At 43.3% G+C, this 13207-nt stretch overlaps 1 protein-coding gene and 1 long non-coding RNA gene across 2 annotated transcripts in view; both read right to left on the bottom strand.

Moving 5' to 3' along the window:
* Window positions 1–242: 242 nt before the first annotated feature.
* LOC107112358 lies at window positions 243–3968 on the bottom strand. Its single transcript, XR_001482586.1, has 3 exons — window positions 3933–3968; window positions 2642–2672; window positions 243–285 (listed from the first exon to the last, which is right to left on the bottom strand). It is a non-coding gene; the product is annotated as an uncharacterized LOC107112358 (long non-coding RNA).
* Window positions 3969–10899: 6931 nt separating this feature from the next.
* Window positions 10900–13207, bottom strand: part of GK5 (glycerol kinase 5 (putative)) — a 39778-nt gene continuing 37470 nt past the window's right edge. Inside the window, exon 16 of the mRNA XM_015413471.1 lies at window positions 10900–11054. Within this exon, the coding sequence (XP_015268957.1) occupies window positions 10900–11054 (155 nt within the window). The remainder of the gene's footprint in view (window positions 11055–13207) is intronic.

Raw genomic sequence — 13207 nt, 5'->3', positions numbered from 1 at the left:
GATGATGTCTCAGAAACTGATAAGGATGCAAAAACAGAGCCATGCTGCTGTGAGAGGAAGGGGGAAGGGACATACAGAGGATTGTATCCCCAAATGACTGCAGATTCTCTAAGCACGGACTTAGTTTAGACATCATGCAAAACCAAATTAGCTATGTTGAGTCTGTGAAGGTCAAATGCATGGTTTGTTCAGCTCATAACCAAGGCTGTGTGTAAAAAAACAAGGGTCCTTACCTTCAAAAGCAAACACAGCCATTTCATCCATCTCAGAAGACATTAACGCACTCTATAATGAAAACACAACAGAAATATATTAGCCTGAAAGACAGAAAGCAGACAAGCAGTTTTTAGGCAACAATATTCCACATAGTTTGTATCTTTCAAAGAAAAAAAGTATCTATCCATTACAAACTTCCATCACTTCACTGAAACTTGCTTAAACAGTGTGGATTTTAACATGATATATAAAATTTAAGTGATTTGGCAAGACAGAGTGCTTTCAATCCATGTAAATTTAAGAGTTATCAGAAAAAGAACCACAGGAAATTTCTCAGAAAGGACATTGTTTGAAGAGTAATAGTTTTTAAGAAGTCTACCAAAATCAATTATTTTAGTCAGTGACCTCTGCAGTTAGTACTCACAGTTGGCACCCTTCTAGTTTCATGAACAGATTTTAGCAGCTCCAAAAAGCAGCCAGTATGACTGCACCCTCAGCTATGACCTCTTGTCTTTTCAAGAGGAAAGAACCCTTGAAGTTTATTTTAAAGTATTGTTTTCTCTCTGTTGTTAATCGCTACCATATACTTTGTACCACAGAAAGAACACTAGCATGAGGTTTCTGATTTCTATGTAATTTCTACTGAAAGTGGAAGAAAAACCTATTCATCAATGGTTCTGCGGCATAAATCTGTGCAGACAATATAAAATATTCAATATTGAAATACTGAATTTGAATAGTTTATCAGCTTCTCAGCATCTTTTCTGTAGTAAGCCAAGTATTAATCACAAGCGGATAACACCATGTAGAGTGATCAAATGCTTCTAATGCTGCAATACTTGCCACATGGGCCATCATACACCATGTTATTTGATTTCCTGCCTCTTGTGCCTTCTACACAGACAGACTCAGAATGGAAGAGAACTCTGTATGTCTTTCAGCACACACATTTCAAAAATTTCTGCCACTAACATAACTTCATTGAAATCCTCACCATTTTCTCATCTTTATACCAAACCTAGAGAAAAATGTATTGTTTTGTGGTTTAGAAGCATCAGTATGTTGTATCATGTGAACAAAATTCAAGTTCTGTTGCTTCAGACCAACACAGCTACCACCTAAATCGTATCATATGGTTATACTTCATTGTAAGCATGAAGCAATAACAATTCTGTTGTACTGCAATACTGAATTCATGTTTGTATATGTTTCCTTTCTGGAAAGTTATGTATTGCCATGTAATTGCCTGCATTGCAAATTTAATACAAGTTACTGGATTCATTTTTTGTGATAGACTGTATGTCCTTACAACAGATGTACTAAATGTAATACCCAAAGTCTAAATGTCTCCCCTCCACATTAGCCACACCGAGCAGTTCCACCTAAGTTACTCAAAATCTAACCACTCCTCTCTGATGCTGTCTGTTCCTTCACAGATGGGTCATCTAATTCACAAGTGTAAATAAGAGGTCATAAATTACTCAAATTTATCATGATTTTAAGAACACTGACTTCCTATAGCAACTTTTTAAAAAGTTGTTGGAACTTTAAAAGAACTAATCTAATGAAGGGGTAGGTGCTACTCAACACAATAGCTGTATTAGAAAACCAAGCGGCTTCAGTAGCTCAGAGTGCTTTCACCCACCGTCAGCTGATGCGCAACTGTGTCAGTTGGATCTAGCTACAGTGATCCATACCTGTTACATCTAGAGTGGATTATTGCCATGTGCTTTACTTGGGGCTACCCTTGAAGAGTATCAGAAGCTGTAGCCAGTGCAGAATGCTGTGGCTAAACTGTAGTTGAGGCCAGCTTACAGAAGCATGTGATTCTGATAACTACAGCAATTACAGAGGCAACTGATCTGCTCCGAGCTCAATTCAAATTGTTCATTTTGACCTTTAAGCCCTACATGGCTTGAGAGAAGGGTATCTGAAGGACTGTCTTCTGACATATGTTCCTGCCTGGGAATAAAGATCACAGGGAAAGACCCTGACTGTTCCATCAATCAAAGGCATTTGTTTGATGGAGACATCAGTGGCAGCTACTCAGTTATGGAACAGCCTCCCCAGGAAGATGCATCAGGCCCCCTCACTCTTTAGGAGTCAGTTGAAGATGGTTTTATTTAGAGATGCATTTGGTTAGTTTACTAGCAGTCCTAAACTGTGACACCACCTTGAGCTCCATATGGAAGAAAGCCACCAATGTTTTAAATCAATCAATCAATCCGTGGAACACAGGGCTTTCAATTTACAATACAAAACACTGAATCAACAACTGTAAAAAATAAAGGGACATAAGATACAGGAAAAGATTAAGAAGTACCCTCCTAAAAAATGTAATATTCCTTTGTCTCAATCCACAGATGCTTTGCACAGCAACAGATGGTGTTCACATACGTAACTGTAATAAAAGTTGCATTATCACCTGCTGAGTGGAAGTCTGGAACTCCACTGGGCTGGAAGAAGCAGAAAGTGAAATTAGGTTCCCCAATTCCATATTTTTTTAAAAAAACAACTGTGAAATACTTCCTTTGCAAACATTGTCTCAGACTAATTTTAGACACAGAAGAATGTCAAAGCAAACGAACACTTACAGTCACATTCAAAATGGGTAGCAGTGTTAGTCTGTAGCAGTAGAAAAGAGCAAGAGTCCAGTAGCACCTTAAAGACTAACAAAATATAGGGCAGGGTATGAGCTTTTGTGAGTCACTGCTCACTTCAGTCACTCCCTGCCCCATATTTAGTCTTTAAGGTGCTAATGGACTCTTGCTCTTTTCTACAGTCAAATTCAACTTTGTGTACTTGACTTCCAAGCACTTGTATCTGGAATCATGCTCTGAAGTCCGCATTACACCAACTTCCGTTGCAAGAGGACACAAACCAAGATAAAGGAAATTGGTGGAACGTAGGTTTGTTTTTGTTTTTTAAAGGTCTTCCAGTGCAGATGGGCTGTAGCAACCTTCGGGGGGGGGGGGGGTGTTTTCTCCTATTACTCCATGAACCAACACAGGCAGCACCACTTTAAAGTTCTTCATTTCACCATCTCGCTTACCAGCGGCAGACCTCCAAGAGCGCAAGCCTCATAAACAATGCTCTAGTTCCGGCCAGAAGAAAAAAAGGCCCCGCCGAGACAGAGACCTAGGGACGACGCACTTGGCAACCGGCAGCAACGGCGCCAGAGGCCCCTGCGACCGAGCTGGGCGGGACTGTTGTCGAGGCCCTGACTAGGAAAGCAAAATACGTACTCGGGGCTTTTCCGTGAAGAAGCGAACCTGAAAGAACGACTGGAGAAGAACGAAGGGGAGGAATGGCAACAGAAGAGCCAACCTGCTAAAGGAGGCGCGAACGAGCAGCAGCGTCGAAAGGCAGGCAACAGCCCTCGCCGGCCCAGGAAAACAAACAGCCAAAGCCGGAGGAAGAGGCGGGGACGCGGAAGTGGGAAAGAGGAGCCTCCCCTCACCTCAGCGGAGAGTTGCGACCCCCTCGAAACGCGCTGGAGAAACTGGAGGGAGAAGGGGCGGCGGGGCCCACCCTCGCGGCTGAAAGACAGCGGGGCGGCGGGGCCTGCCGCAGTTAACGACGGCTTCCAAAACACACGCGCCGGTTCGTGCGTGGCGAGAGAGTGAGAGGAAGAAAACGGTCTTCCTCGGGAAGTAAGAAGCCCGCCAGGCTCAGGGAAGAAAGTCCCGCGCAGGACTTCATGTTGTCGCGCCTACCTCAGCGCTGCCGCCGCCACACGCCGCTCCGCTTACTGCTCTCCCCTTCGACAGGAGCAGGCTCGCTCTCCCCCGCACAAGCTTGGCGGCGTCTGGTAACGGAGCTCCTTCATTGGCCGGCGGCTCCGCGTGAGGTCAGGCGCCTCCCGTTTCCTATTGGTGTGCCTGACTCTGTGTACACAACCTGCGGGCCGCTCAGAAGGGGAGGGCGGAGCCACTACGAGGCGGGAGCGCATGTTCCGTGACTACGAGGCAGAGGAGCCGCGACGGGTTGCCCGCCGCCTCTGTCAGAAAATGGCTTCGCTGCTGAAGTTTCCTCTTCAGTGCTGGTCCCTTCTCCTGTCAGCTGCCGCCGCCACCGGGTAGAAACGGACGCGTAGAGGTCTCCCTGAAAAGGACTGTTCAAACACGCTTCCTGGGAAAGAGAGCCCCACCAGTATATGGGGTCCCTATATGATTGAAGCCTGAAGTTAAGCGAAAGATGAACTTTTATGAACCAAAGTTACCGTTAACCGTGTAAGTACAGTAAGTAAATCCCATTGAACACATGACATTTCACAGTAAACATTTTAGTTCAAAGGTTTGTTTCCCCCCCACATATAAAAAGCCTGATTTCCAAACCACTTGCAAATAAACACAGAACCAAAAACTGCTCACAGCAGCCTTTGTGCCTGTGGTTATATCAGAGGCCCAAGTGGCCTGCGAATTACACCCCAGTAGTCACTAGGCCATTGAGTGTTATTTTGTTATCTTGCATAAATTATAAATTTGAGTCCACAGATGCTTAACCCAAATCACCATATAAAACATTAATAGGACATTTATTTCTAGATCTAGAATATGCCCTTATTATAACAGCTTCATTTTTATTCCAGTTTAATATTATAGCAAGTAGTGTGAATCTAAGGCTGCTGCTTCCAAGGAACAGAGTCAGTCCAGGTAGGGCTGCCTTCAGCCACTGCATAGGACAGGGGTAGACAAACTCGCTTAACATAAGAGCCACATAGAATAAATGTCAGATGTTTGAGAGCCACAAGACATGAACAAATGTCACACATTTTTGTTGGAAAATATGCAAATTTGCTTTTTATTAACATTAAATGAGACTGCCAAAAATAAATAGGGGTAAAAAGAAAGAAAGCAAATAGACGACGGAGGTGAAGGAAGGAAGAGAGGGAGGAAGGAAGGCAGGAAGAGGGGCGGGGAGGGAAAAGAGAGAGAGAGGGGGAGGGGGAAGGAAGGAGAAAAGAGAGAGAGGTGGAAAGAAAGCAAATAAATGGGAGGAGGAAGGGAGAGGTGGAAAGAAAGCTGCTTTAATTTAAAATGTGTCCTCCAAGCGCCCCCACCCCCTGGCTTGCTTGCTTGGCTTGGAGAAGGGATTTAAAGAGGCAAGTGCCTTCTACAAGCCAGCTGGGGGGTGTTATGTTATGTATGTGGACCGCCACCAGGGGTCCACGGCTAAGCAGGAGCTTGGTCCCCAAACACAAAGGGGACCTAGGATCCTAGTCCACCTCGAGTCCAATAGAACCTTGGCGGGAAATTCAAACCCTCCAATGGGACCATGGGTGTACTGGGTGTGTGTGTATAGTTGGCCTTGCAGGACCGTTTTAGTCAGTCTTGTGAAGTAAAATAAACGCATCTGAATGCATGTTGTGGTCCGAGTCTTCCATGCGGCAAACAGGGGGGCTTTGAGAACACATTCAAAGTTAAAGTTGCTTTCTTTCTCTGCTCCCCCCCCCCTCAAACCTCCCCAGGGAGGAGAACACTGGCTGGGGAAGGGAAGACAGATCGGGAAGGCATGCCTCCCCTTCGCTTCCCCAGCCACCTTGCCGGGAGCCACACAATATGTGTGAAAGAGCCCTATGCAGCTCCCAAGCTACAGTTTGGCCACCCCTGGCATAGGAGTTGCCTGCTGCCTCTGTGGAAGACAGTGTTCTGGGCAGGATGGTTCAGCTGTGCTTGGGGAAAGGACTAATTTATTCTGTCTTAGACTTGTTGTATTTTATTTTTTTAATTATATCATGTTCTGCTTTATGAGAAAGAAGGGTAAAATTTTAAAATGAATACATATAGCTGAAGGGCAGGTGTTAGACTGACAAAGTTGAACATCTACTTTTAGACGTAGAGTTATTTATAAAAAGCCCTATGAAGAAACCCTATTGCCAAAATATGTCCGCCCCATTTTCTAAGCTTACAGGATTTCAGCATGCTAATTTTCTTACTCACTTTGACCCTCAAAAGTTCCACGTATCCAGTGTCTTCTAAAATATAGTCAGACTGTTTGGGGAGTGCCCTACTTTTTATTCATTTATAAAATGAAGCTCACAGTAAAAAATATTTGATGCAGTTAAAGTATTTGTGAATTAGACGTTATTAGATGCTTTTGACTGTGTGGATCACAACAAACTATGGCAGGTCCTTAAAGAGATGGGAGTACCAGACCACCTCACATGTCTCTTGAGAAACCTGTATAAGGGCCAAGAAGCGACAGTTAGAACCGAATATGGAACAACTGATTGGTTTTGCATAGGAAAAGGAGTACGACAATGATGTATATTGTCGCCTTGCTTATTTAATATATATGCAGAGTACATCATGCGAAATGCTGGCCTAGATGAATCACAAGCGGGAATTAAGATTGCTGGGGAAAAGATCAACAACCTCAGATATGCAGACGATACCACTCTGATGGCAGAAAGTGAAGAGGACCTAAAGAGCCTCTTGCTCAGGGTAAAAGAGGAGAGCACAAAAGTGGGCTTGAAGCTCAACATCAAAAAAACTAAGATCATGGCATCCGGCCCCATCACTCCTTGGCAAATAGAAGGGGAAGTCGTGGAAGTAGTGACAGACTTCACGTTCCTGGGATCCCAAATCACCGCAGACTGTGACAGCAGTCATGAAATTAAAAGATGCCTGCTCCTTGGGAGGAAAGCGATGGCGAACCTAAACAGCATGATAAAAAGTAGAGACATCACCCTGCCAACAAAAGTCCGCATGGTCAAAGCAATGGTATTCCCAGTAGTCATATATGGCTGCGAGAGTTGGATTATAAGGAAGGCCGAGCGCCGAAGAATAGATTCTTTTGAACTATGGTGCTGGAGGAGACTCTTGAGAGTCCCTTGGACTGCAAGAAGAACAAATCAGTCAATCCTCAAAGAAATCAACCCTGACTGCTCCCTGGAAGGCCAGATAATGAAACTGAAGCTCAAATACTTTGGCCACCAAATGAGAAGGGAGCACTCACTGGAGAAGACCCTGATGCTGGCAAAGATTGAATCCAGAGGACAGCGGAAGACCGGAAGGCCTGGCGGGAGCTGGTCCATGGGGTCGCAAAGAGTCGGACTCGACTGTGCGACTGAACAACAACAAAAGATGCTATTAAAGATGCTTCAAAAACAGTATAGTAGTTACAGTTTTAATCACCATCATTAACTTAAACCATTATGATACAATTCTTGTATTACAGGATTAGAAATCTAGTAGGTTATATTTCTGCAACTTTAAGACAGTCAAAGCAAATTATCTCCCATGGAACTGGCCCACAAAGATAACAAAATGTTATTCAGACTTTCACACACATATTTGCACTCTCCATCTCAAGTTCACAAAATCAAGTTAACCCAGGAACAGTAGCCCAGAATATGGAATAAGTATGTAACAGAACCATATAAAAATAACTCATTACCAATAAAATTCATAGGATATGCTGATGACTACAGACTATGAGAAGATAATCTAGTTCACATTTTTGTCATGTAAAATTCTCTGTTTGTGCCCCATTCCCATTCAGGCACTTAATGGTAACATATGGCAGGCTTATCCAGAATTCTGCATTCAAAAATCTAAGCAGAACCCCACATTCTGCAATTAGAGCAACATAACATTTATGTTCATGCTTAATTGCATTTGCTATCACTATGATCCAGAAATGCATGTACTAGAGATTTTTTTTTAGATATGATTCTGCAAGATATATGGTTCACCTACAAATTCCACTGCATGTCTGTAGCATGATATTTAGAGCCCAGAGGATGGGGGACAATGCCTTGTGGAGAAAGATTCCTATTCCTATCCCCATGTAAGGATATATTACTATATACGCTTCTTATAGAAAGCTTAGTCAAAACAGTGAAGTGACAGCAAGCACTTTTTTACATTAGCCCACTGCTCCAAAAGTAAACAAACTCTTCAGAGAGTTCAGAAAATGGCAGAAGAGTTGGCACAAGCCACAACATTGAGAACTGCTCTGTGTAGGGTTCAAGAACATTTACTGTTTCCAAGGATAAAATGTTGCATTTTCAGTGCTAAAAACTTACAACAACATTTCTAAAGATGTCTGGATTCCACACACACTACACAATTGGTGCCTGGAGACATGGAGTTCTTCCTGTTCCCCACCAGCCTTGAAATCTCTAAAAACCTGGTACTGGAAGTCACAGGAGCAGTGTGGATAAAATGGACAGTGGAGTGGCTGCTGCAAGGAGGGAGAAATTGGCAACTTTGTCCCTTCTTGCTCTTCTGCTCATGGAGCATGAGACTCCATCACCACATGGGGGCAATGTCACCTGATTCCCCATTTGTTGCAGCTACCTGTGCCCCATGGCATTTTGTCCATGAGGCTTCTGTGCTTCCAACACGGAAACTTTTTTGGGAAGGGGGCTGCTGGGGAAAGTGGGAAAGATCCACTTTCCACTCCAGGTTCATAGGATACTACCCATTGCCTGGGAAACATTTGGGCACTTCCCTTTGAGCAGCTCCTTATATTCTTTTTAACTATCATCCCCAAGCTTATAAAAAATAGATTCAGGTTGCCTGGGGGTAGAGGTGGAGACGGCCAGGCAGAACATACAACAGAATTCAGCCCCACCCATGCCAGTTGACCAAGCAAGGCAGTTTTGCCCTCCAGGTGGTAGGCTCACTGCAACCAGTCCTGCCCAAGAGGCCAGCAGCACGCCTGACCCAGGAAGACTGGGCAAGAGAGGAACAGCTGCTGCATGGGACAGCTCTGAGCCTTAATATGCTGGCACCAACTGGCTGAGGGGAGGTGGGGCAGCCATTTAAGCGTGGTGTGGGGCAAGCCTGGAGGCCAACCTGACGCAGTCACACCTGATGGGCAAGGGTTCCTGCTAATCAACCCAGAAGCTGTCCTGTAGCCACGATTTTGTGGCTTGTGGGGCAATTTTTTTTTCCTTCTGTGGCTGCCATTATTTTAACTTAAAACAGAAAATGGTAGAGGAAAATGAAGGAGAGGAGAAAAATCAAGCTCCGGGGCTTGGAGGGGGGAACCAGGGGAAAGCAAGCTGGAGTGGCACACTGGGGAGTCATGCACTAGCTCATCCCAGCCCAGTGCCTGGGCATTGGCAGTTCCATAGCTCCCTGCGCAGGAAGCTGAGGCTCTCCCCTCCTCAAGCAATAAAGTGGTTTCTCCCCCTCCCTGACAATGTGGTGGTACAAAGCAACTGCAATAGGGGGGGGGAGCTTAGCCTCCTGTTACCTGGACATGGCTTTAGTTGTCAGCCTCGTTGCAGCAAAAGACATGATGGGAGATTTAATATAGGGGAAACAGTTACCTACCTTTGCTGGGCACAGGCATGAGGAAAAACTTTAATTCCCATCATGCCTTATAATAATTAGACCAACAGATACAGGCAGTGGCACTGTGACTTCTGATCGCAGGGGAAGGTGATTAAAAAGGGTCTGTTTGGCATGTGGCTTGCTGTGGTGCAGCAAGAGAGTGCACACCTTTTATTCTTTTAAGGGAGGGAGTGGAGCTTCCAATAGCCCCATTGTAGCTACAGGCCAGCCTAGAAGGGTGGGACAACCTTAAGGGAGGCAGGAAGAGGAAGGGGCAGGCATACCCCCGGGAGTCTTCCCCATAAGGGTTAGTTACACAGGCCTGGGAGGACATGCTAGCCCTCCTGCCAGCTAATGGGCTACAGTGGAGGGCAGTAGAAAAGGAGAAGAAGGAGAGAAGAGATTGGATTTATACCCCGCCCTTCACTACCCAAAGGTGTCTCAGAGCGGCTTACAAACTCCTTTCCCTTCCCCTCCCCACAACAGACACCCTGTGAGGAACACCAAGGGTGCTGTTAACTCCTTCCCCTCTCTAGTCTGAAGCCTGTCAAGGCCCCCACGAGAAGGTCCTGGACGCTGCATCGGCCCCAATCCGACCCTCACAGTGCAGCAGATGCTCACAAGTTTTAACTGGACAGCTGCCAAAAGAAAACATCTGGTGCATGTGCACTATTGCATACAAACTGTGAGGTAGCTCATATTTTTAATTATTAGAGTAGGAGGCTGTCAGTAATTGGGGTACCAGTTTGAAACTCTGGGAGTAAAATCAGTACAAACAGTAACATGAGTCAAGAGATATAAGTTGTGCTGCCAAACCCGCCCTGTTGTGGAGCACAAAGCCATCCTGATCGGCTGAGATAACTACTTCCATAAAAGTTACATATTTGCAAGGAGTTTCTCCATTTGGAATTTAACAACTGGATAAAGCATCAGGAGCAATACTACATGAGCAAAACCCTTCTCTGTTTCCTAAGCAGTGCGGATGGCTGACTGATTTCCAGTCAGCAATGAAAATCATGTCAGACATGACAGTTCAAAAACAAAGTCATTTTAAAAATAGGCCAATTTGCTACTTGGCTCATTGGTATAATTTCTTGAGACAGCATTTTGTAGAGATCATGATAGATGGTAAAATCACCAACTAGCAGAAAAATGCCAAAGTGTCATCTACTTCTCCTACATGAAGTCATCCCCTGGGACCACATGTAATTGGTATTCAGCCTTCTTCAATGTTATATGGTAGTCACTGAAGGTCACAGATGTTTCATTTGGATAACTGATATAGGATTAGTAACTGTACATGTGAAGTACAGTATTTGCTACTGTAAAGCAGAATTTATTGTCCTAGTAAACCGTTGTTTCATAGATAATCTAGATTTTTCAACTCATCCCATTACTGTGGTATCTGGCTGTACCAGTGTAGAGAACGTTGAACAGCTTTTGTCCAGTTGTTCATGGCAAGTTCATATTCCTTTGGCCCCTTTTGTGGCTTAAAAACCACGTCAGTTTGCCTCAGCTTCTTTAGTTCCTCTTTGTCACTCCAAAATCCTATAAATAAAAACAAAGAACAATCATTCTTAAGGTTGCTCATTAATTTAGGATCAATATCAAGTGCAGAGGAATACATAAATCCTACTGGAATGGCAGAATGAAGAAAGAAATTTAGTTATAACATTTTTACAGAACAGGCATATTTTTACATTTTAAATTTACAGAAAATGAATCCAATTAGCCACCAGTGAGAAAGATTGTATCTTTATGCAACTGGAATGATTGAAGTTTGTTAGTATTAACAAAAACTCATCCATAGGCTTCAACTCATTCTTCTGGGGACAATTAACAAGGCAAATCCTAAGAATACTTAAGTCAGACAGACTAATTTTGACCAGTATGACTGCAGGTCCTAAAACACTTAAGTTATCATACATACTGTTGGGGAAATGAGGGGTGCAGGAATCTTTTCACGCACTCCCATCCCCACTGTGTTCATTTTGGGAGGGAGAGAAGCTAGATTCCCAATTGCAGAGAGAGAGAGAGAGAGAGAGAGAGAGAGAGAGAGTTGTTCTAAACCAAAACTCAATTTATTCTTTTACACACTCTTAAGTCAGAAAACCCTTTTGTAGCATTTCAATATTCAACACAGAATATTTCAACACAACCTCAATACATAAATAGTGCACTTGAAGGTCTATAAAGGATATCCTTGATTGCTCTGTCAAGACCCATATCAGATGGTGGTTGGCCAGAACAACAAGGAACAAAACTAAATTCAGACATTAAGTACCCTTTTCCAACCATAGGAGCTAATGTAACTGTCAGTCAACTCTGTTAATGTGCATTTGACATACATCTCTTTTTTTTTTTTTAAATATTTTATTATTTTCCAAATAACATGATTGCAACACAAATCATACATTTTAAAGTGCTATACAAATTAATACATTCTCTAATACACCATATCACTGGCAATGTCTGCTTACATTATAAGTGTTAAGAACAAAAAGAATTTCCTTCGTCATTACCAGTGGTAGCTTAAGAAACTATTTTATTCCTTCTCCTTGAACTCATGCCCAAATAATACATAATTAATAAAGAGATTTTTTAAATTTATCCCAAGCTGTTTCTCATGTATCTTAACTATATTATTTTATGCCTTTTAATTACTCTTAGTGAAAAACTAAAACAACGGCCACAAAATTTTTAACCTTCTTGGTGGAGTCCTTGGAGGTTGCCACCTCCCTGTGGGTCTTTGGAAAATTCCAAAGGGGGTCATTCCCTAGGACCCCGCCCTATGGGAGGTAATAGGGAAGTTCCTGCCGAGTGCCTTACCCGCTGTGCTCCTATTATACCTTGCTATCTATATATTTAAAAACTAATAATATTAAGGCATATTATCTGAAAATTAAACCTTTTTTCCTCTCTCTCTTGAGGGTTCCAACAGATGTTTTTTCCCTTTTCAGAGGCTCTTTAGAGTTTTTGTATCCAAAACTTAGACTCCATCCCTATTGGAGTTTCTTATGTAGACACATCTTCTAAAACTCTTAGCATTTCTTCACCTGACTTGACATCATAGACAGTAAATGTTCTGTTCTTGTGATTTATATATAAATGTCCTAGTGGAAGCCAACGGTACCTGATGTGTTTTTCTGCCAGACGTTGTGTAATAGGTTTCAAGGTACGACGTGCTGTTAAAATCTCTGGTGGGAGGTCCTGATACACTTGAATCTGGGTGTCTTGCAGTTTAAGTCCATTATTTATCCTTGCAGCTTCTAAAATAGTTTTCTTTACTTTGATGTCTGTCAGTTCAGCCATTATGTCCGGGATGAGAGTGGGGGAGCCTGATTGGGGTGTCTTCAGTCGATAGGCTTGACAAATTGGTGGAGCCGGCAGCTGCAGTAATTCTTGGAGCCATTCATTTAAAGAGCCCGCGAGATCTTTCTGTAAGGCAAAGTTTGGGGAAATTCCCCTAAGCTTGATTTTTTTTTCGCGGGCCTTTGTGTCCAATAATATTATTTTGGACTTGCTCCAAGTCTCAAAAGTCTTTAAATTCTCTATTTCCTTCGAATTTTGAGCAGTCTGCTTCAATGCCTGTTCTGTTCTCTCCCTCAAGTCTGTAAGGCTCAAGTTCATAGCATCAAGCTTTTGGTGGATTGGAGTAATGCTGTCTTTGAACTCTTTTTTCATTTCAACAAACATAGTCT

The sequence above is a fragment of the Gekko japonicus genome, unplaced genomic scaffold (genome assembly GCF_001447785.1).
Source record: "Gekko japonicus isolate JY-2015 unplaced genomic scaffold, Gekko_japonicus_V1.1 scaffold155, whole genome shotgun sequence".
Lineage (NCBI taxonomy): Eukaryota > Metazoa > Chordata > Lepidosauria > Squamata > Gekkonidae > Gekko > Gekko japonicus.
This window is presented reverse-complemented; position numbering and strand designations above follow the sequence as displayed.